Here is a 24969-nt window from a genome sequence, read left to right as displayed (position 1 = left end):
AATGATTCTGAAATTTCAGGAGGGTGAGATGGCAAATCCTTTAAGTTTCCAGAGAGAAAGAAAACCAAAAAAACAAAAAACAGGTCCTGATGACAAATCAAAGATCAGATTGGTATGGAACTCTCAACAGCATAAACAGAAGGTAGAAGATAATGGAACGATGCCTTTGAAATTCTGAAGAGAGCTGGGCGTGGTGGTGCATGCTTTTAAGTCAGCATTTGAGAGGCTGAGACAGGAAGATCACAGGTTTGAAGACAGCTTCAGCTACATAGTGAGGCACTCTGCAATTTAGTGAGACCCTAATTCAAAATAAAGAATAAAAAATAGAATAGGGCTAGGAATGTAGCTTGGAGGTAGAATGCCCCTGAGTACCATCCTCAGTAACACACACACATACACACACACACACACACACACACACACACACACAACAGAAATTTGAAGAAAAATAATTGCCAATCAATTTTCCAACAGTCAATCAGGAATGAAGGAAATAAAAAATTTTCAAACATATTAGTTATTAATTTGCCCACAAGTAATCTTTTCTCAGGGAATGAACAACAACAACAAAAAAAACCCCATCAAAGTGAGGAAGTAAACCAAGAAGATACGAAATCCTGAATGCAGAAATCTAATTCAGAGATGGTAGCTGAAAGAATCCTAATAAAGACGGGCAGTTGTTGTACAACAGCAGGCGGGAGGCTCAGGAGGGATGCTGCCAAGAGGACGACGCAGAACACCAGTAAGCCTGGCCACATGGAAGGCGAGCTGAGGGTGAGACAGGGGGGCAGGGAGAACTGAGCATGGGAGAAACAAGAGCAGCATTAAATCCAGGGAAAACAAGATTGGTACAAGAAGGAAAAAGTCATAGTAGACTACATAGTTCAGCTGTGACCACATAGCCATAAAAATATAAACAAAGACCAAGTGGGTGGAAGCGAATGGTATGTGTAAAAGAAAGCTAAAACTTCATCATTCATGGTACAAAGTCAATACAGGGTATTTGTTACCAAAATAAACAATCAAAAATTAAAAGTGAATGTCTCAGGAGAGTGATATGTGTCTTTGTTTCTTTACAATAGGACCATATAGAATTGCTGACTCTTGAAAACATCTGCATTATAACTTTAATAAAAATGGAATGACTTTTTAAAGTTAGGGAAAAGCAGTATGAAGTATAAATAAGCAAATTTCTAAAATTATTCAACATCACCACCTAGATAGAGCCAGCCATTTTCACATTTGGACTACTTTGTTCCAACATATCCCCTGAATATTACACATGTGCATATTTTTCAAAGTTGTAATCATGCTGTATATAGTTTTGATTCATGCTTTTCCACACTTACCACATCATTAGCCTTTTACATTTTGTTAAATATTTGTTGAAAGCACAGTTTTTAATGGCTGCTATTATTAAAACACATATTCTATGGTTTGACAATTTCATATGTACCACACATCCATGTGTTTATAATTTATCACTATTATAAATAACACTGAAAATAATATAATTTTATCCAAATCTTTGTGTACTTCAAATGTTTTCTTGGCATAAATTCATAGAAATGGATCACTGAAAATTCAAGGGTCTGTAACCAAATTAACCTTCAAACTGGCTGTATCAGTTTTTACTCCCCAAAACAGTGCAAAGTATCATCCACTTTACTCTCTCTTGGGTATCAATTTTTCCCACCTTGTCCAATTTGATAAGAAGAAAAAGGTTTTATTTGTATATCTTTGCACAGTGTGCTTTCATTGGCTACTTGCTCTTCTTTTGTGAGCTATTATCTTTTGTCCATTTTTCCACCAGGGCCACATACCCTTTGGCAAACTCATCTATTTTTTTTATCTCTTATGATAAAAAAGCAAATACTGATTGATTCCACTTATATGAAATGTGCAGCACAGGCAAATTCATAGAAACAAGAAGCAGACTAGTGGTTGCTAGGGAATGGGGAAAAAGTAACTGGGAAGGCTGACTCCTAATGGGTATGGGGTTCTTTTAAAAGTAATGAAAATGTTCTATGGATTTTATCTTGACTTAAAAGAAGGAAAGAAGATGTGTATATCAACAACTTGATCTACTACTAGAATCCCTGTATAATCATTTTCTTCATAAGGCCACTTGCTAGTCACTGATATTCCATGTGCCCACATGGGCCACAACAAACTCTTGGATCTCTCTTCTTGGCAAGAAGCTGAGCAAGTCAGTTCCCACATCTCCTCCTCTTCCTCACTTGTCACAGATGGCTACAGGCCACTTTAGAGGCACACCTGATATAAAACACAGTGAAGGATTTCTTTAGGTCCAGACTTGCTGGAAAACAGAACCACCACTACTATTATACCCAAGTGACCTGGCAGCCTTTCTGAGAATGAGCTCAAGTCCCATTGTTCTTAAAAGGGCAATGCATTAAAATCTCCCCCTGTGCTGCTATGAACATGGGTATGCATATATTACTGTGGTTCTGATTTCAGACCCTTTGGAAAGATACCCAGGAGTGGTATAGTCAGATCATATGGTGCATCCATTCCCAGTTTTCTGAGGAATCTCCACACTGATTTCTGTAGTGGTTAAACTAATTTGCAATCCCACCAGTAGTGTAAAAAAGTTCCAATTTCCCCATATGCTCACCAAAATTTAATATTTTTTGACTTATTGGTGATTTATATTCTGATTGAGACTAGATGCAATCTCAGCATAGTTTTGATTTACATCTCTGTGATCACTAATGATGTTGAACATTTTTTCATGTATTTATTGGCCATTTGTATCTCTTTTGTAAAGTATCTATTCAATTCAGTTGCTCATTTCGTAATTGGATTTTTTTTTTTAGTTTTAAGTTCTTTGTATATTCTATATATTAGTCCTTTATCAGAGGGATAGCTGGCAAGATCTTCTCCCATTCTATATGCTTTCTATTTACTTTTGATGGATACCTTTTTTTTGGTGGTACTGAGATGGAACACTTCTACCTCCGGGCTACACTCCCAGACCTATTTTTATATTTTTTTATTTGGAAACAGGGTCTCTTAAGTTAGTGAGGCTGGCTTCGAACCTGCGTGATTCTCCTGTCTCTGCCTCCCAAGCACAGGGATTACAAGCATGTGCCACCACGCCCGGCTGATGGTTACCTTTGATGAGCAGAAACTTTTTAGTTTAATGCCATCCTACTATTTAATTCTTGTTTTAATTTCCTGAGCTTTTGAGGTCCTCTTGAGGAAGTTTCTATCTGTCCCTATATGTTGGACTATTGGACCTATGCCCTCCTCTAACAGCTTCAAAGTCTCTGGTCTAACTTCCAGGTCTTTGATACATCTTGAGTTGACTCCTGTGCAGAGTAAGAGGTTAAGATTTAGTTCCATTTTTCTACAACTATATAACCAGTTTCCCAACACCATTTGTTGAAAAGGCTGTCTTTACGCCAACATATGTATCTGGCACCTTTGTAAAAAATTAATTTGCTATATGTGTGTGGATTTATTTCTGTATCTTCTATTCTGTTCTATTGGTCTATGTGTCTGTTTTTATGCCAATGCCATATTGTTTTCATTACTATAGAGCTGTAGTATAATTTGAAGTCAAGAATTGTGATGCCTCTTGCATTGTTCTTTTTTAGGGGGGATATGGGGATTGAACCCTGGGTACACTACCTCTAAGCTATACCCCAAACCCTAGTTTTTATTCTTTATTTTGAAACAGGATCTCACTGAGTTGTAGAGGACCTCACTAAGCAGCTGAGGCTGGTTGTGAACCTGTGATCCTCCTGTCTCAGCCTCCCAAGTAATGAGATTATAAGTGTGAGCCACCAAGTCTGGCTTACTGCATGGGCATTATTGCTAAGAATTGCTTTGGCTATTCTGGGTCTTTTGTTTCTCCATATGAAATTTGTGACTGATTTTTTCTTTAGGTCTATAAAGAACTACATTGGTATTGTGGTAGGGATTGCATTGATTCTTAGATCACTTTTGATAGAATGGCCATTTTGATAATATTTATTCTGCCTATTGAAGAACGAGGTAGATCTTTACATCTTCTAAGATCTTCTAAATTTCTTTCTTTAGTGTTTTATAATTTTCATTGTAGAGGTCTTCATATTAACCAAATTATGGAACCAACTTAAGTATCCATCAACAGATGGATAGATTACAAAATTATGAGATATACATACACTGGAATTTTACTCAGCAATAAAGAACAAAATTATATAATTTGTAAGAAAATGGAAGGACCTGGAGAACATTATGTTAAGTGAGATTAGTCATTCACAGAAAGTCAAGGGTCATGTGTTTCCCCTAATATGGGCAAGCTAGGGACTAATTGGGATACCAGAGGGACTCCAGATAAGGGAGGAGGAACCTCAGTGGAGCCATGGAAGTGGTCCAAGGAAAGGAGAAGCAGAAGAGTGAAGCTCATTTATAGAAATACTACCATCAATTATGTGTACACATATGAAAATACCAATGTCAATCTCAGTATTCTCTTTCGGGAAGGGGAAAGATGAGGAGGCGGAGGGAAGGAGGCTACCAAGTGCCGTATGCATGTATGTCACTATCAACATGATGCATATTATGGTGCCCCTGGGTTCAATCCCCAGTATCCACAAAAAAGCCCCACAACTTTCAATAATGTCTAGACAGGTCGGAATCCCTTTTCAAGTGAGCTGATAAGAAAGCCACGATGGAGGTGAAACAGAGGTCATGGAAAAGGTTCCCTCTGTAAGTATGATGTGAGACTATAATGTACAAAGAAAAGCATATTAAGAAACAATGGCCGGGCGTGGTGGCACACGCTTGTAATCCCCGTGCTTGGGAGGCTGAGACAGGAGGATCGCGCAGGTTCGAAGCCAGCCTCAGCTACTTAGTGAGATTCTCAGCAACTTAGTGAGACCCTGTTTCCAAATAAAATATAAAATAGGTCTGGGAGTGTAGCCCGGAGGTAGAAGGCCTCTGCATTCCATCCCCAGTGCCACCCAAAAAAAAAAAAAAGAAAGAAACAATGAATGAATGAATAAATAAATAAATAAATCAGCTAGGCATGGTGAAGCATGCGTGTAATCCTAGTACTGAGGCTGACAGGAGGACTGAAGGTTAGTGGCTGGCCTCAGCTACTCTGTGAGGCCCTCTGCCACTTAGTGAGATCGTTTCAAAATAAAGAATAAAAAATAGGGCTGGGGGTATAGCTCAGAGGTAAAATGTCCCTGGGTTCAATCCTCAGTAATGCCAAAATAATAAAAATAATAATAAATAATCAAAATGGTTTATTAAAAAAAATCTCCCCTTGTAACCTGATCTTAAAACCCTTAAGCTGGGCATGGTAGAGCATGCTTGTAGTCCTAGTACTTGGGAAGCTGAGACAGGAGGACAGCCTCAGAAAGTACTGAGACTCTCATCAACCTAGTAAGATCCTGTTTCAAATAACAAATAAGTAAGAAACTGGACTGGAGTTATAGCTCAGAGGCAGAATGCCCCTGGGATCAATCCCCAGTACCCACAAAAAAACTTTCAATAATGCCTAGACAGGTCAGAATCCCCTTTCAAGTGAGCTGATAAGAAAGCCATGATGAAGGTGAAACAGAGTCATGGGAAAGGTTCCCTCTATAATAATCTTGCCAACAGGCTCTCTGAAATCTGACACTGACGCTCCTTACCAATGCCCCAAACCTTGTATCAAATGCTAAGTGCTACATGCGGGCTCCCCTCAAGGGGATATGCATAAATAAAGCCAAATTCTAGGAATTGTACCACAGTGACAATTTACCTAGATGAAATTCAAAAGAGGGATCAACCTGTAGAGGGAAGCCACAGGGTGCCTAAGCCTCAGAATGAGTGCACTTTCTGAATCAAGCTTGAAGGTCCCACTTGTTGGGAACTGAGCCCTGTCTCCCTAACCTGGTCCCTCTCCATGGTCCAGCTCAACCCCATGTCCCTAGGGCCAAGGAGGCCACTAGAAACACCTCCAGGCAATAAGTGTGATCCCTGGCTCAGCTGGCTGGGGAGATGGCCTTTTGAAGATTATGCTAGAGCAATGGGATTTTAATTGTCCCACTGGTCATAATTAAATGCTTGCCCTCGGAGGCAGCTCTTAGAGGGGCCCTGCCTTGAGCCAACTCATTTATAATCCCAACCATGATGCCACTTGAAAGAGGATGGTTTCTCTAGACTGAAAAGAGTTTGCCAAAAGAAAAAAAAAATGTTTCAAAGGGAGGGGCAGGAGAACAGAGGACACTGACTAAGCACAAGCTGTCAGCCAAGGGGACACCTTCCCTGCCGAGGACGGTGCTGGAGCGACAAACCCTTCCTCTTCCTCCAGCCACGCCTTGTGACCTGCCCAGGAGTTTAATACAGGGATGCAATGGTCCATCTGATGTTCTGGAACTAATTCAGCACAAACCAAGCTGTCCTGCTTAGGTACAGGGCTGACCATACCCAGGGACTGAGCCTCAGCCACCACAGTGCCTGTCTATCTGGCCCATTAATAAAAATGTTTTGGCATTTAGGCCTCATCAAGGAATGTCAGTGAAGCATACAGTGGGTACAGCCTATGCAAGCAGCACTCTGATGAAGCCAAAGGTGTCTTACAAAATCCTGCTTCCGCTGCCTCCTGGCAGCACTTTAGCCCACTGCACCAGAGTGCTGTGGAGCCCCAGTGGCCGAAGATCTCCAACAAATAAGCGTCCCAAACATGCCAAAAACAAGGAAGAAAGGAGTAAGAGTGGAGAAGGGGTTGTTTGGTCATACAGAGGATTTAAAAAATAAAGAAATTTTGTTCCCACACTCTGGAGATAGTGTACAGTGTGCATGCCTCAGGGGTGGGGTGCAGGTGACTTGCTGAGAGAAGGTGTCTGAGCACACACACATTGTCTCATTGTCTCTGTGATTCTGACACTTTTGCCTGTGTCAGAATCACCTGGAAGGCCTGTAATAAAAGAAATTTCCTAGAGCTTTTTTTTTTTTTTTAATTCAAGAACTATGAGGAGGTGGAGCCTAAGCATTCAGATGGCTAATAAGTTGCCAAGACATAGGCTGGGGAACCACACTTTGAGAACCAGTACAACCATTCCAAACCCCTGCTGAGCACAGCACCTGTGGGAATCCGATTTGGGCACTCCTCTGGAGCACTCGGAGAACCCACACCCAACTTAGCTGTTATTAGCAGTTCATCTCCTGGAAGAGCAGCCCACAGCCTCCTTTATGCCCCCACCAGCACCAGCTCTCCTCCCATCACTCACTACAATGTGACAAAATGTTTCTCCTACCCTGAAAACTCTGCCCCTGGCACAGGTCCCCGCCCAGATCTGGGTGCTCAAGGGATGTTTGCCAACTGACTGGGTGAATGTTCTCATTTAGTCTTGACAGCCACTATGGGAAGCGACCTAGGCAGAAGGATGCGGGAGTCCATGGCGAGGGGCAGCAATGGGGATGGCAGGGGGCAGGGAGAGCAGCAGGTGGCAGAGGAAACTTCTGAATATATTCTGGGAATATTCAGATGAAAGGGACAAACGTTTCTGAAGAGGCAGCTTCCCCCTAAATAAGAAAACTTCTAAAGAGAGAAAAGAGAGGTGTGGGGTGATCCTCATGGGAAAGAAAGACACCTGTCCTTTGGAGGCAGCTCCCAAACTGCAAGCTGACATGGAGTCAAAGCTAGTGGGAAGAACAGGCCAGAGCCCAAAAGGACAGGGAGGGCACTGCCTCCTTGGCCTGAGGGAAGCCCACTACACTTCAAAACGGGACACAAGGCCAGCTCCTCAGAGCAAGTGGCACCAAAATTCTTCTAAACACTCCACAGTGTGACAGAGCGCCTCCAAACATACCCCTTCTAAAAAAGTGCAGTGGTTTATGGGCACACTGACAGAATAGCCTCTACCTCACAGGGCAGAACAGCATTAACAGGAGCTAGCCACTCTCTATTTTAGCAGAAGCTCCTACGTAGATTCCACCCACAAACACCATCCCACCAGCTCTTCACCCACAAAAGAAATGTGATTGGAATATATCTTTTATTTGTTTATTACAAATTAAAAATTTTATTGGTGCATCATAATGACACAAAAACATGGAGCTCATCTTAACATGTTTTTACATGCACATAACAGAAATGTGCTCAGTTTCACTCCCTAGAACCTGCCCTTTTCTGACCTCCCCACACCATCACTTCCTCTATTATACTGGTCTCCTTTCCATTTTCACAAAGTCCCTTTTTTATGGAATGTATTTTTTGCATAAAATATTCAACAATGAAGTATGTCCACATAAGGACACATATGCTCTGGTCAAGCTGATTAGAATCAAGGTCTTGGAGACCAAGTGCCTGCCCTGGGAATCCAAGCTTTGACCTTCACCAGCAGTGTCACCTGGAGCAAGTCACTTAACCTCCCGGAATCTGCAAAATGAGGAAGACACCACTAATGTCCACTAGTGACAGAGCAAGTAAGAGGCCTCAGGAGGGTCCAATGTTCCATGCTCTGTACTCTGTGAAAATGCCATTTGATGGACTGTCATTCTTAAGCCCTAAAGTCTATCCTGACCAGGGTAGACCTACAAGTCTGGGGATCTGGGGAGACAGCTGGCTCACTTCTTCCACTGGTCACATGGAGGGAAAAACAACAACAACCAAGAACAATAAAGTCCCCTCCTCCACTTTCTTTTTTCTTTATTAAAATCAACAAGAAAAGCAGCACCAGTTTAATATCTTTCTAATTACTAAGTTGTCAGTCATGGGATGAAAAACTCCATAATTTAGTTATCAAGTTTGTTCCTCATGTTGACACCGATCGCAGGAGTTTAAGGTCCACAGAGACACATGTGGGACTCCCAAGCCTGCCCTCCCCATATTGCTGCCCCCACCAGAACATGAGCTCCCTTACCCTGGCCTGCTCAGCCTCACTGAGTGCAATGCTTCCCCAACTTTCACTTCTTGGAACACCATGATGGGCACAGTTAGAGTGGGGACAGAGGGCCACAGGTAAGTGACAGAGATGAATGCTCAAACTGGAGGGGACAACTGAGCCCCTGGTTGTCCAAGACCTTGTCCAGCTGCCCTGAGAGCCAAGCTGAGAAGCTCTGATTTGGTTCAACAACCCTACCAAAAAACCCCAACGATTATAATTCCATTTTATAGATCAGAAAAACAGGTTTCAAGAGGCGAGTCCCTTGCTGGGAAGTGGCAGAGCCCGCTGATGGCCCAACGTGGGGACCACACTGGTAGCCAGTGCTCACTGCCTGCCATTCCTTCCCTGCGGGCCCAGATCCTGCAAACTGCTCTTCCTACACCTACCTCTTCCCATGTAGGCCCCTGCAGCACCTGGTTTCTCACGCATTTTCCCAGTTGTGCAGTTGGCCTTTCTGTGGAGTGATCATGCTCTTTCTTCTACAGAAGATGGAGCACAGAACAGGCACCAAAACCAACACCACTGGAATTGTGGCAGAATGGTGCCCTCCTCAAGCTGGCCTGGGCCATCACGTCTCAGCCACATACACAGTCTCTCAATTTTCATGGCTACCCCACAAGACAGAAATTGTGTCCCCGCATCACAGAGAGGGAACGGGGACTCACAGGAGTGAGCTGGCTAGCTAATGGATTCCTCTACAAAAGAGACTGCTGGAATTCAACCCAGTCTTCCCACTGCCAAACTGCCTCTCACTCAGGAGGCCAGGGAGCAAGAGGTCTCAGGAAGGATGTACAGGCCTGAGCCTGGTGGCCACAAAGCCCATGGCCCTGTAGGGACAGAACTGGTGGCCAACTGCACATCTATGCCTATTACTCCTATAACCCTTAGAAGCTCCTTTGTATATTAAAAAAAAAAAAAAACTTTTCAAAACAAAACAAAACAAAAAAAGCCATGTGTGAGCCAGGCATAAGTGGTGCACACTTGTAATTCCAGCATTTAGGAGGCTGATACAGGAGGGTTGCAGGTTCATGGCCAGCCTCAGCTACTTAGTGAGGCCCTCCGCAACTTACAGAGATCCTGTTTCAAAAAAAAAAAAAAAAATAGAGCTGGATGTGGCTCAGACGTAGAATGCCCCTAGGTTCAATCACTAGTACAGCATAAGAAAATAAAAATAAAAAGCTATTCATGGTCTTGCCTTTGATTTCTTTCCACCTGGTCTCCTCCCTCCTCCTTCAGTGTCGCTATCCTTGTCTAGAGCTTCTCAGTATTTACCCTGCTGCCAACTCCCAAGTCCCTGCTAGAAACTGATACCCCCATGGAGAGCTGCTTTGTTTTGTTTTGTTTTAATACCATTAGGTCACATCTCCTGAAATCCCCAATTCCACAACAAAACCAAAAAAGCCCAATTTTCCAGAGAGGCTCTGAGCTATGAGGTTCAATGTTTCATACCTTTTTCATATCATGGCATGTTCTAGGCATGTAGCTCAGTAGTAGAGTGTTTGTCTAGTTTTCATGAAGCCCTGGGTTTTATCTGCAGCCCCATCATGGCACTGACAGCAAATGACAACTTGTGCTCAGCCCCCTTGAGATTCTGCAGTCCTCCAGCACCCAAGAGCTGATAGGACAGCTTCTTGGCACACTCAGTAACATTCATGCCTGGTATACCTGTTGGGAAGCTTTGGATTAAAGAGGGGAAATGTCACCACACCTCAGGAGAACCATGACAGAAGCAGAGAAGCCAGATGGATCAAGGGACTGAGAGAAGATGGGACACAGCTGGGGTATAACCAGAAGCCAATCAGAACTGGTGGGCCACTGCCTTGTTCCAAGATTCCCTGCCTATTGGTCTTGTCTGAGCTGACACATCCCAAACTGACATCGGAGTCCCAAAGAGGGGAACACAGGCATTCTAAATAGCAAAGGCTCTGGAATAGACAGAGGCCATCCATCCTCCTCCTCAACTGAGAGTAGGAAACCAGCAATCCTGTGTGATGTGGTGCAGGCTGGAGATATAAATAGCTTCTAAAAAGGTTAGCAAAATGCACAGATGAGACATCTACAGGAGGTTACTAAGGGAAACCAGGATGCTTAGTGCCAGCATCTCACCTGTTGTGGCTGCTATCTGGAGAGAACCCCGTGTCCCCTCCTAGATTCTGCTCCCTAGGTCCTTCAGGGATGGATACTAGTGCTGCAGCAACCTAGGGCCTGATGTCATGAATGGGCACGCCCTATGTTCAGTGCAGGCCCTCTCTAAAGAAAACCCTTTCTGGAGGAAAACCTTTTTCCAAATCATATCTCTGTCTGGTTCCAATTAGCCCACTCATTCCCCACCTTCTCCTCTAGGAAAAGTCCACCCTGAAAGGCGCTGTGAGCTTGCCTGGCCTGAAGGTAGGAGGAGCTTATTCAGTACAATACCTGGGAGCCCTTCCCCCAACCCATCATGCTGGGTCCTTGGGTGCTATCACATGAGTCGCAGGAGGGACCTGTGGAGGCTGCCTACAGGAAAGAGTCCTCTCCATAGGGGAAATGCCTCCTTGAGCACCCAGAGGGCTGGCAAGGAGGCTACAGCTGCTGGGCTATGTCAAGTGTGAAACAAATCTCACTTGTCACTGAAAGAGCTACCCCAGGGAACACTGGAGTAAAGGATATTTATAGCTTTCACGTATGCATCCCTGAGCTTGTGTGTTTAAGTTAACAGACCTAACAACAGCATGCCCCAAAGCATGCATAAAGACAGCGAGACACTGGCTAAATTTGGAACTCCAGGGATCCCACACTCACCCCAACACATATCCTCCTATGTGGGTTTTCTGGGACCTGGGATAAACTAGGCTCCAGTCCTTCCCTCTTCAGAGTATCAAGTTCTGCTTTCCTGCCAAGGATTAAGAGATCAGCCTGCAGGCCAGGCAAGGGAGCAGCTTGCCAGGCAGCTCTCCACAGGCTTGTCTGGACAGAGAGAGAACTCTTCCACTTCCCCTGGCTCCCAGCAGCACAAAAGCAGGAGGGGAAATCCCACCACTCCAGTCCCTCCCTGGGAAGACAGTGGGGGGGGGGGGGTGGTTCAGAGTCCACACAGGCCTCCTAAAGGATAGGCAAGTATAGAGAAGCTCTAGAAAGGCTTAGGCAGAAAACCAGACCTTTCTACTAGGCTGCCAGAGAGGAGGAATGCACCTCTGTGGACTTTTACTCCAAAATGCTTGGCAGCCCAAATATCACACTGCCCTTGGACCACCAGGGCCTCAGCCAAGAGAAGAGAGGGCTTCTCTTTAGCAGAGATGTCAGTGAGTGAGCTGGGACATTGAGGGATGTCCCTAGGCCAAGCAGCACATGATGGGGACTGGGGTCCGACACACTCATATTCTCATCTTTGTCTCTGTCTCTGTCTTTGTCTCTGCCTGTATCACTCTCTACTAATAGTGGCAAAGGTCAGTAGAAAACAGTCTCCTCTAGAAGGCAAAAGTTCACCTTCTTTGATCAGCCCTTGACTAGTAGATTCTTAATATGCAGATTGGGCTGTGGCTCTGAACTTGGCTAGGGTCATGAAGAAGGCCAAAAGTGAGCAAGTGGACTAGAGGTGCCAACCTGGGGGGAGGTGCTGTCGCTGTTATTTAAGCAGGCACAGCAGGTGCCCACATGCACAAGTGAGCATTCTGGAGAGAAAGCAACTGCTTTCCAGTGCTTGGAGCTTCCTCCTCATTCCATCTTACCTCCTTAAAAAAACACCAACTAAAGACTGCATATGCCACTTGCTCCTCAAATTCTACACAGAACTCAGCTACTTCGCTTACATTAATGGGGATGCAGGCTCTGAAAGCTGGCTCCATGCTCTGCGGAAGCAATTTCTAGGTGTGACTTTTTAGTGGAATCTCTACCAACTGCAGGCATAATGCACTGTCTTCTTCCATCTGTGACCCCTTCCCCCACAAAACTGCCCAAAGGAGAGGGCACTGATTTTTTGTAATACCTTTTACATACCTACTATGCATGAAGAACTGCATCAGCTGTTTTTATATATATTAAAGACCTTAAGACAGACTACACCCTGGAAATTCAGATTCTAATTATCCACATTTCTACCATTACAAAGAAGGTAAATAACTTAGCTAGAATAACATAACTATTACAGCAAGGTAGAGATCTGAACCCTAGCCTGTTTGATTCCAAAGGCATGGGCTTTCTTCTGCTGCCCATTAGACTTAAAGACATATATTATATGATATATGTGTGTTTATATGTGTGCACACATGCGTGCATGCACATGCATGTTTGTGTATGTATTTCTTTACTATTATTATTGTAAGATGATGTGACATCAGTCTGTAGAGGCATGGATCTTAATGATCAAGTATCACACAGACATCTCCTACATAAGACATAGAAACAGGCTTGCAATCCAGATACTTCTACCTATGTTGCTTTCAACCTTGACAGATCCCTATCTTTTATTTTATTTTATTTTTTGCAGTACTGTGGATGGAACCCAGGGTCGTTGTATCTCCAAGCTACACCCCCAGCCCTAGATTTTATTCTTTTTATTTTTGAAACAGGGTTTCACTGAATTGCAAATGGCCTCACTAAGTAGCTGAGGCCATTGGAGAATCAAAATCCTCCGGTCTCAGCCTCCTGAATCCTAAATGCTGGGATTACACGTGTGCGCCACCACGCCCAGCTGGGTCCCTATCTTAAATTTACTTTTTTGTACTTCTTTAGCATAGTACTAGGTATACAACAGGCAGCTGTCACTTGGCCCCATCATTGCTTAGTGTACTTTTTAGTAATAGAGATTACTAACTTTGATCTAAAAACAAATCTTTTAGCCCCTGGGAGAAACACCAAGGAGTTCTAACACACATTTGGGCCGACAGATCAGGTCCCACCAGGGAGTAAAAACAGTACTATTCAAGCCTTATACTGACCCTGCTTGGTATATATCTCAGAATCCTTAGTTTAGAATGATAAATGGAAAGCCCTGGTTCTGTAACTGGCCTTGACTTAGCATGACTTTTTGGGCTTAAGCACTCTGGTCTGTAGAGGAAACATACAAACCTCACTCAGCAACTTGGCTATAAAGGCTCAAGGTACATCTATGTCCATACAAACAATCAAACCAATCTGGGGGGCATTTCAGCACTTTCTATTACTTCTTGTGTGAATAAGCACTTCAAATCGGAGAAGATTCAAAACCACTTTTTTTTTTTTTTTTTTGGTGGTACTGGGGTTCCTGGAAGCCCTTCTACCTCCGGGATACACTCCCAGACCTATTTATTTATTTATTTATTTATTTATTTATTTTTAATTTGGAAACAGGGTCTCTTAAGCCAGTGAGGCTGGCTTTGTACCAGCACAATACTCCTGTCTGCGCCTCCCAAGCACGGGGATTACAAGCGTGTGCCACCACGCCTGGCTCAAAACCACTTCTTAATCCCACCAACACCCCTCATTAGCTGTGACCTTAGGCAAGCAACCTAGCTTCACTGAGCCCATTTCCTCATCTGCAACCTTATCTCAGGAGGTTGTTTCATGGAGTAAATACTGTAATATCTGTATTTGGTTACCCTGTGTCTGATATATAGAAGGCACTCAGTAAATATAAGTTGGTACCAACTGTGCACAGAATAGCTCTGACATACATGTGTCCAGTTGATCACAGTGAAAGACAAAAGAAGAAGAGGTAGAAAGAAGTTAAAATTAGAAACGATTTTTTTAAGCCAGGTGTGGTGGCGCATGCTTGTAACCCCAGTACTTGGGAGGCTGAGATAGGAGGATGGTGGTTCACAGACAGCCTCAGCTACTTAGCAAGGTCTTCTGCAACTTAGTGAGCCCTTGTTTCAAAATAAAGAGTACAAAATAGGGCTGGAGGTATAGCTGGGATGTAGAATGCCCCTGGGGTTCCATCCCCAGTACCACACACACACAATAAAAAACTCTTTTCAGCCAATGTCAACCTCTCATTTATCAACTACTTAAAAACTGGACTTTGAGTGCGTTCTGTCTCTTGCCCTCTATACCTTCTGATGAAGGTAGAAAGAGCGAAAACTACAACGCAGGCAACCAAAAAGAGTTCGGGAATTGAGAATTGTTTGTACAGAGTTGAGCTGGTATGGGGAAGGGGGGTGGCTTCTAGCACCTTGAAATGCCAGCAGTTCTGTGTCTTCAGATGTTCCTCTACTTAGCAGTTAAGAAGCCAAGGCCACATCATGCTAACACCCCCACACACATACAAACAGGCCATTTTCCAAAATCCAACACAAATCTAACTGCGCACAATTATGAAAGCCAAATCTCGACAAGCTACAAACAGCAGCACTCCCTCTTTTGAGCACCAAGTATGTGCTGGGCTCAGCGCAATGCATCTGCTATACAATATCTATCTGCACTGGGGGATGGTCTTTTATTCTTTAATCCCATTTTGCAGATAAGAAAGCTGCTATTGGACTTCTTCCAATACCATTTTCTAAGCCCTTCAGTTCACTTGTCCTGAACCACTCAAGTCTACATGGTGTGCAGAAACTTGTGCCTGAGCCTTCAGTTCAAGTCACAGAGCTGGATTCTGCAAAACTTCATCACACAATCATCTCAGCCCCAGAACAAAAGTGGGTCTGGGAAGGGCACGGAGCTGGGAAACGGAGGCCGGCAGAGCAGCCCTTAAGCCTTCAGGAGCGAAGTCTGGCCGCTTCTGATTTGCAAATACACGCCAGAGGCTGCAGGGAGAACTGTTCATTTTCTCCCAGCACAGTAATGTCTTCAAAAAAAAAACAAAACAAAAAAACAAACAACAATAACAACAAAAAGACAAAGTAACCAGGCACTGCAGAGGGGAGAAAGCTTTTCCTCCAAGACTCACACTGAACTCCCAACCCTTCCTCTCCTGCACCCATCCACCCCGGGGAGTGGCTGGATGGTTGTTATTTCTTTTCTTTTTCCCTGTGGTCCTCTGGTAACACCACAAATTACGTTTTCTGGGACTGGAGTCCCAGAGTGCAATGATGTTGTAATAAACATAACCAAGACCAAATGCCTTCCCATCATGTTAGATGATGCCATTTCCCACCAATCAGGCTCCTTGGGCAGGCAGACCACTCACCAATGAGGGACCAGACAGAGGCTGAGAGAGGGAGACCTGGTCATCTGCAACTAAAAATAAGGGCACTTCACCATTGGCTGCAGCTACTTTGCAACAGGAGTTGAGACCCACACATGAGTCGCCACAGGGAAGGACCAACAGAGGCTAAAACTTTCGCAGCCCAGGGCTCACAAGGGAGGGCTGCGTTTGTTTTTGTCTATTAGGTTGACTTGAGGGGGAAAAAAAAGACCTGATCTGGAGGGAGACCCTGTCGGACACACCCTCCCACCTAGACCCTCAGTTTCCGAAGGCTCTTGAGAGCAACGGGGAATTGGGCAAAGGGAGGAGGAATTCGGCAAAAGTCAGAGGCCAGGGCACTCACCTGTCCAGCCGTGTCGTAGAGTCCCAGAAGATACTGCTTGCCCCCCACGGTGACGCTGACTGTAAGGACAGAAGTGGGGGTGGGGAAAGAAGCTCGCAATCACCTGGGCTCTGGGCTTTCACTCCCCACCAGGACCCCCTCTCCCGGCCCGGCTGGAGCTCGTGGGCAATCCCCAGGAGACGTCGCCCCTTTTTCTCGGCACCCATCGCTCTGTGAAGCCGCCTGGGATCAAGGGGGATGTGGCCCGCAGCTGCCCACCCATTCTCCCAAGTCCCAGCGCCGCGTCTCTCCGGGTGTCCAAGGTTCCCCGAGGCTAGGGGCAGCGGGGGAGCGGCCGAGGGAAGGTCAGGGAGGGCGCGCGGCCGGGTCTGCGGCCCGGAGGTGGGGCCGCGGGGAGCGGCCGGGGGCTCCGCCAAAGTTGCTCCGAAGTTCCCGGCCGGGCGGCGTCCCCTTAGTCAGCAGTTCGCGGGCTCACCTGCGTAGTGGTCGAAGACGGTGGGCACGTACTCCTCGGGGAAGGCGTCGTTGGCGTAGCTCATGAGCAGGCACGTCTTGCCCACCGCCCCGTCGCCGACCACCACGCACTTGAGCATCAGCGCGCCCGGCCCGTGCGCCATGCTGCGGCCGGCCGGCCTCCGGGCATGGTCCCCCGGAGCCCGCGCCCCGGCCCCGGCTCCGCGCAGCCCGCCCGGGGGGTCCGCCGCCGCCCCCCCGGCCCCATGCAGCGGCTCCCCTCCCGGAGGGGCGGCGGGCCCGGGCGCTGCCGCCTGGCTCGCCGCCCCGACCCCCGCCCGGCCGGCCCTCCGCGCTCCCGCCGCCCGCCGCGCCCGGCCCGGCCTCCGGGAGGGTCGGTGGATCCCCAGACCGTCGGCCCGCGGAGACCGCAACTTCAGGGCGGCGCGGCGCGGAGCGGGGGGGAGGGGCCAGGCGGCGCGGCCCGCCCCGCGCCGGCCCCCCCGCCGCGGCCCTGCGCGCTCCCGAGCCTGCGCGCGCGCGCCCGAGGCGGGCGGCGGGGGAGGGGCGCGGGGCGGGGCCGAGGGCTCCTCGCGCAAGTGCCCGCCGCGCCGCGAGGCGTCCGCAGGCCCCGGCTGGGCGGAGGGGCCGAGGCCTCTCCGGGAACCACCAAGACTTCGACGATGACGCCATAGGCGTGCAAAATTATACACACACATGTTTAAACTGCACCCGGAAGGCCACAGCCCTCCTGTCCGCCTCAAAGTGCACAGCAGAACTAGAAATCTGGGAGAGGAAAAAAAGGCCAATAGAGTTAAAAAAAAAAAAAAAAAAAAGGAAAGAAAAAAAGAAAGGCCAATAGAGTTTTTTTTTAAGGCAATTACAAAGGCGACCGGAATGGTGGAGAAATGATGATGCGATCCCTCCTAGCTTATTGTTGGTCTTCCCCAGCAACTCCCCCCGCCTTCCACAGCAAGAGCTTAAATCACTTTCTATGAAACTGGTAACTAAGAAAAATACAGCGAATGGAACTACTGAAACACACACACACACAGCCAGAAAAGGGAAACCCCATGGACTTTGGACCTCCCCCTGGAGGCAACATTCTCTGGGGGTTCCAAATGTCCCTTCCAGACTATAATACACTCCCCTGTGCTCTAAGACTTGGCCTGTGAAAATCCGCCTGGCCAAGTGGGGTTCTGCTGCTGACAGTAGGGCTCTGCAAACTGGGTGCCAGGCAAGGGTGCCCTCCCGCGTGGTGCCCACCACAGCCCCACCCAAACTTGCTGACAGGAGGAAGTCACTTCCTCCCATTGATTCTCAGCATTAGAAAAAATGCTGTGTGGAGAGGAATCGTGGAGGTCAGTTAGACCATGGCTTTTAGGTTGTAGGTGAGTAAGCTGATGCCTGGAGAGATGTTATCCAAATATTTCTAACTTCTAGCATTCAAGGACTTGAAGCATACTTTGGAAAATACTCGATGTGATGTCATTTCTCCACTCCTAGGCCTCAGTTCTCAAGACCTAAATCTGATTTCCACCCTTCCAGGAAGACTTCGGGATGTCTGGAAATTCCTTGTGCATTTGCACTAAGCATTTCTCCAGATCCCTGTGGTAGATAGTGTTGGGTTTTTTGTTTTTTGTTTTTTGTTTTTTTTTGTTTTTGTTTTTTTTGCTGTTGTTTTTGCAGCAAAGCTGCTTTGCATTGTGTACTGGATCTGGAAGGCACTTCGTAGGTACAGAATGGCAGGTTACAAAAGGCAGCACAGTGCCTTGAGGTCAGGCTTTGGCACTTTCTCTTAGAGGGGAAGGAAGGAGGGCTAGCCCCATTTTTGGTCTGTGGGACCATTTGCTCAGGCAGCATTTGCTGGGATTAGTATTCTGAAAGCAGAAGTCAGGGGGCTGCTGGGGGGCACTTGGCCAGGACACTGCATTTGGTCCCAGCTGGGGTGGTAGTTAGTGGTATTGTCTTGAGCATATCACTTCCTTTCCCTGGGCCTCAGTTGTTTGTCCTGTAAATGTCAGGTCATCTCACAGAGTTGTCTGGTTCTGGATGCTCTGGGAGAATCTCTGGGAATGTCAGAGCACTCGAGTGGGGAATTGATGTGCGATGAATCATGCAGTGGTGACTTCACTGGCGACAGTGACCTCATTCTTTTGGCCCACAGTAATGCCAAACAGACTGCCAGGAATACTGAGAGCTCTGGGGCCAGTCCCACCTGGTGTGGATGTGGAGTGAGGAAGGGGGTATCTGGGATGCCCCCAGACCAGTCCCTGAGTGCTTTAGCTGGGAGGACCCAACAGACCCCAACAGGAAACTGGCTTTCCTAGAGGCAAGTGGTAAAACAAAAACAGAAACAGTTCTCAAATGTCAGGGGTTGGAGGGGCAGGAAGCAATTTTGTTTCCAGTCATCCTGTAGGCTCTCTCCTTTTTCTTTTTATTTGAGCAGCAAGTGTCGAAACAGACACAGGTCTGTGTGAGAACAGTGAACTTTTCTACATAGTCCTCTTCTTTCCCCCCACAACTCCCTGCTTCTTCCTCGCCTTTGATTCATTCAGTGTTCCATTTAACAAGCATGTATTGAGGTCTACTAGAAGCCAGGCTTTATTCCTGGACAGGGGACGAAGAGCTGGCAAGCCAGTCACTGGAGGGGGGAGCGGAAAGGAACTGATGAGCAAACAGATAATTGCCCTATAATGTGATGAGTGCTGTGGTCAAGAATAAAGAACTGGCTTCTGGAGTGCAAAGGAGGTGGCAGTGCATAGCTTGGGTGTGCGGAGAGAAGATCTGCAGAAGTGGTGCCACTGGCCTGCGGCTTAGAAGGGTAATCGGAGTAAGGGAAGAATGCCTGGGAAGAGAAGGGACAAGAAAGGACAGCACACACCTCCCTAGAAAACTATCTAAGGTGGACAGAGGTCAGGCTTAGTGGTACAGGAGAACTGTTTGTGTCTTACTGGGCAACATATAACACGGTTATGGGATGATGAAAGCCTTCTAACAGCTGGACCCTGTGCCCCTGGGTTGTGCAGTCTGTGCACTGTACAGAAGCAAAGAGCCAAAGACCAAAGAGACCACTGAGGGGGAAATCTGTCCTACACACTACCCACAAAGGTACAACACTGTCTCAAAGTTGTGTCCATTACAATAAGGAGAACTCCTTGTTACATATATGACTTCTGTCTGGCAAACCTTGTGTCCTTAAGGGTGCATCTACCTAGAGGAAGGCACTTTTATCTACTTAGCAAGTAATGAAGGTACTAGCGAGGCAAGCAGTGGCCCCAAGAAGTGAGGAAGTCATAAAGGACAAAGACAAGAATTTGCAGAATCTATAGTGTGCTGTAGCTTTCTACTGTACCCATGCACTGTCATGCATACTTGATGCTCTGACTTCATCCTCAAAACAGCTCTGCAAGGTAAGATTTCTAGAGAATAGCTATTGGTTTGTCTGTCTAGAATACCACCTTTTGCTTCTGCTCACTGTTCTCTCTAATTTCATCTCTGTAATCATGTAGTATAAATGGAAGATGCCCTTTTACACATCATACCCTGAGCCCTGTTGATTAGTCCTAAGTGGGTACCTAATCTGGGACAAGTAGAACCCCTTCCTGAACATGTTAAATTTGGAGATTGCAACAGGAATTTCCCCTCTTTTATTAATAGAACTGGATAGCATAGGCCTAGAAGCTGTTGGCCATTCATGTTTTGGCCATTTATAAAATAGCTTGTCCAAGAAAATGAAGCTGAAGTAGAAGACAGAGATAAGACTCACCTCCAAAAGAAGGCAAAGAGGAAATAGGCCATCTGTGCGTTCTTGATTCTTGTTATTCGTGGACTATTGTTGCACTACTATTCTTAACTTGGTCACTTGAATTAATAAAACCCTTTGTGCCTAGTGAGTGGGGTTAGTCTTCTATCACAGTAACCAAAGGAATTCTGCATATTCTAGAATTATCACTCTAGCTGAGATAAGTGATGAGCAGAGTGCTGAAGGAGATATTAGAGATGAGCAAATAGGGCCACCAGAGGGAATCAGAGGGGCAAAGAGGGAAATTCTCTAATGTTCATGATGTACATTAACACATTTATCAAACTCAATCACTAAGCCAAACATGAGGAGGGAGGGGAGGGGATGGGGAAGGGATGGGGCGGGAATTGGGTAAGGGCTAATTGGGTGATGTGTGCATGTATGCCTCCACCATCTTGTATTACATTAATATGTATGACTACAATGCACCAATAAAAAGTTCAAAAAAGAAGTTTGTTAAGATTAAAAAATTTGTTAAGATTAAGAAACTTGCCCAAAGTTACACAGCTAAGTGGCAGAGCTAAATTTCAAAATAATCTGTCTTCAAAGCTCATCCTATTTTCCATGTTCTACATTAATGAGGTGACAAAAATTTTTGAGTAGGAAAATGACAAGTTCAGGTCTGTCATTTGAGAAGATCACCCTGAAACTGAAGGATGGATTTGGAGAGTGGGCGTGTGAAGGAAGAGAGCAAGGAAGAAAGAGATCACATGGGTCTGACCCAAGCATGGCCATGAGCATGAAGAGGAGAAGGTGGGATTCAGTGATATTTAGATGGCAGAGTCTGCAAAGCTTCCTAGCAGCACAGGAAGGTTGTGCACCACCACCCACTTACCACACTGCCCAGAAGGAGAGTTTTCTTGACCCACTCATTGAATAAAAACCCAGAACTTCTACTGATTAGATCAATTTAGTTAATCCCTGAGCCAGTCATGGTGGCCAACAAAAGGTCAGGTGGTTGTTGCCTTTGGCTTGGGCTACTCCATCCCTTAAAACCATCATGATAAAAAGGGGTTAATTTAATCTATCAGCCATTCCCATCATACATGGAGTTTCACTCCCATTCAGATAATGTGGTGCCTGCATAGTGTGTGGTAGGCATTAGGAGGGGATTTATGTTGGGGAGGCAACCAGAAATATTCATTACATCTAAGTTGTTGACCTGTCAAAGTTCTAGATCTCCTCAAGCTACAAAGGAAATAAAGAGTTTGAGAACAGAAGCAAATGTCAAGGGGAGAAGAAGATGAAAAAAATCCATGTCAAATCCATGGTTCATTCCAGACATCAGCTGGCTTATCAGCACAGGAATCCTCTCTCCTAATCATCCATTCTTGGTCTTTATTTGTTCCCTCTCTTAGCCTCCTTCTTAGAGGTCATTGATAAAGAAGTAAAATGATTGTCATCCTTTCTCCTGGTGCTTTCCTGCTTGTCCATGATGATGCTTTACTCCAGACATGCCCAGCATCTCCAGACTGCGGCCTCTTCACTCCAGGGCTCTCCTGTCACCCAGACTCCACCTGGACTTCCTTCATAGCATCATGTCATGTGCCAGACCCACTCCTCTCTTCCTTCCCACTGATACCTCCTATAAGCATCTTTTCACTTAGGGGGTCAGATGTCATTGCATAATTCTTTGAAGTATTAATGGCTTAAACACTGAAGCAATTCCCTAAAAGTCCCTAATGATCAGAATGATTTAAAAATTTCAATAAGATCACTTCACTTGGTTTTAGTTTCCAGTTAGATTTATCTATAGTCCTTTTTCCAATTCATTACCTGTTAGAAACTCAGAAGTATGCTCCAATCCTAAGATTTTTGTTTTGTTTTGGTGGTACTGGGGATGGAACCCAGGAGCCTTCTACCTCCAGGCTACACTCCCAGACCTATTTTATATTTTTTATTTGGAAACAGGATCTCTTAAGCCAGCAGAGGCTGGCTTTGAACCTGCGTGATCCTCCTGTCTCAGCCTCCCAAGCACGGGGATTACAAGCATGCACCACCATGCCCGCCCAATTCTAAGAATTTTGACTCAGGTATCTTCATATGTTTTTCCTTCTTCCTTTCTATCTTCTGCTGCAACCTGAGTTCAGAAGACCAGTCACTGACTGGTAGTATTGCTGGAATAAAATAGATGATCTGAGATGTTCCCCTCCCATAAGCTCCTAAGAAGGCTGGATCACAGATCCCTTTTCTAGAAACAAAATTATTTATTTTATTTCATATCATTTCTTTTGTTTGCTTTTATTGGTGCATTATAGTCTCACATAATAATACAAATCATGTTGACAGTGGCATACATGTACACAGTACTTGGTGCCTTGCCCTGTCTCTCATTTCCCTCTCTCCCGATACCAAGTACCCAGATTGACAATGATATATTCACATGTATACACATAGTTGATGGTGATATTTTCATTAATGTACCTCAGTCTTCCTCCTTTTCTACCCCTCCTTCCTGGATCTACTGAGGTTCTTGTTCATTATCTGGAGTCCCTCTGGTATCCCAAATACTCCCTAGCTCATGTATATTAGAGAAAACATATGCCCACTCATTTTCTATGCTTAGTTAATCTCACTTAAACTAATGTTCCCCAGGGCTTTCCATCTTTTTGAAAATGATATAATTTTATTATTCTTCATTACTGAGTAGAATTCCATTGTGTATATATCCCATAATTTTGTAATCCATTCATCTCTTGATGGACACCTAGGTTGGTTCCATAGTTTGACTATTGTCAATTGTGCTTCTATGAACACGGGTATACACATATTACTGTAGTTTTCTGATTTCAACCACTCTGGAAAGATACCTAGTAGTGGTATAGCTTGATTACACAGTGGATCCATTTCCACCATAAGGAATCTCCACACTGATTATCAGCCATTATAGATAATGGCTGAACTAGTTTTCAATCCCACCAACAGTGCAAAAGTTTCTATTTTCCCACATCATCACCAAAATTTATTATTATTATTTGATTTCTTGATGTTGCCACTCTGATTGGAGTTAGATGGAATCTCTGTGTAGTTTTGATTTGCAGATTGCTAATGATGTTGAACATTTTTTCATGTATCTATTGGGTACTTGTATCTCTTCTTATGTGAAGTGTCTATTCAATTCAGTTGCCCATTTCTTTTTTTTTTTTATTGGTGCATTGTATTCATACATCAGAGTGGGATACAAACTTTTGTAGACATACATGCACACATCGCCCAGTCAGCCCCCACCCGAACCCCACCCCATTCTATCCCCATCCCTCCTTCCCATGCTTGGCTTAGTGGTTGACATCTAGTATTATAGCAATTTATCCAAAATTAAAAATGATAATCTCTCATAAGAGTTTCATTTGTCTGATACCAAGCTTTTGATGACTTAAAGATAACATTTCAATATTTCTTTTTATTTTCTTTCTTACCAGAGAATATTTTTTTCTATTTTTTTAGGTGAAACTATCATATATTTATATATTTATTTTTCAGAAAAAAACTCTATCCTAATATGGAATATGGACTCTAGATACCCAAAATGATCTCGAAAAAGAACAAAGCTAGAAGATATATATTTTCTGATTTCAAACCATATAAAGCTACAATAATTGAAACAGTGTAGTACTATTCTAAAGGCAGATATATAAACAATTGGAGTTAAAAAAAAGCCTAGAGCTAAATTCTTCCCTATATTGTCAAGTTATTTTTGACAAGGTTTCCACAAACATTTGGTGGTGGAAATAATAATCTTTTAACTAAATATTGTTGAAACATAATAATTACATGAAAAAGAATAAAACTGGACCCTTACCTAATCCCATATACAAATATTAACTCTAAATAGATAAAAGACCTAAATATAAATCTTAAGACTATAAACTTTTAGAAGAAAATCTGGGTCATAATACCTCACAACATTGAAATTGGCAGTGATTTCTTGGATATGATTTCAATGGCACAGGCAACAGAAGAGTAAACAAACTCCCTAAAAAATAAAAAAAAATTGTATATCCAAAGACAATGTAAACACAGTTAAAAGTTACTAATAGAATTGAATAAAATATTTCCAAATGCTATATCTGGAGGTATATTAATATTCCAACTAGAAATCCTAAAAATTAACAACAATAAAGGCAAACAATACCATTTAGAGATAGGTAAAAGACTAACATAAATAATGAATCTCCACAGATAACCAATCATAGTTGTCTGTTGGATGGAAAATCTTGTTTCTCTGGTTCTTGTGTGTGTTACCTATTTCTTCTTTGTAGTTAATCTCTTTGAGTATTTTCTTTAGTGCTGGTTTTGAAGACATAAATTCCTTCAGTTTCTGTTTGTCATGGAAGCTTCTTATTTCTCCATCCAATTTGATAGAAAGTTTTGC

At 44.6% G+C, this 24969-nt stretch overlaps 1 protein-coding gene across 1 annotated transcript in view; it reads right to left on the bottom strand.

The window, feature by feature from the left end:
- RHOQ (ras homolog family member Q) overlaps positions 1-16956 on the bottom strand; it is a gene marked incomplete at both ends in the record, with an annotated part of 46694 nt that extends 29738 nt beyond the window's left edge. Inside the window, 2 exons of the mRNA XM_080711187.1 lie at positions 16340-16398; positions 16815-16956. Coding sequence (XP_080567313.1) covers positions 16340-16398; positions 16815-16956 — 201 coding nt within the window. The remainder of the gene's footprint in view (positions 1-16339; positions 16399-16814) is intronic.
- Between the last annotated feature and the right edge of the window lie 8013 nt (positions 16957-24969).

This window comes from Muscardinus avellanarius, assembly GCF_963383645.1.
Source record: "Muscardinus avellanarius genome assembly, chromosome: 15".
Lineage (NCBI taxonomy): Eukaryota > Metazoa > Chordata > Mammalia > Rodentia > Gliridae > Muscardinus > Muscardinus avellanarius.
This window is presented reverse-complemented; position numbering and strand designations above follow the sequence as displayed.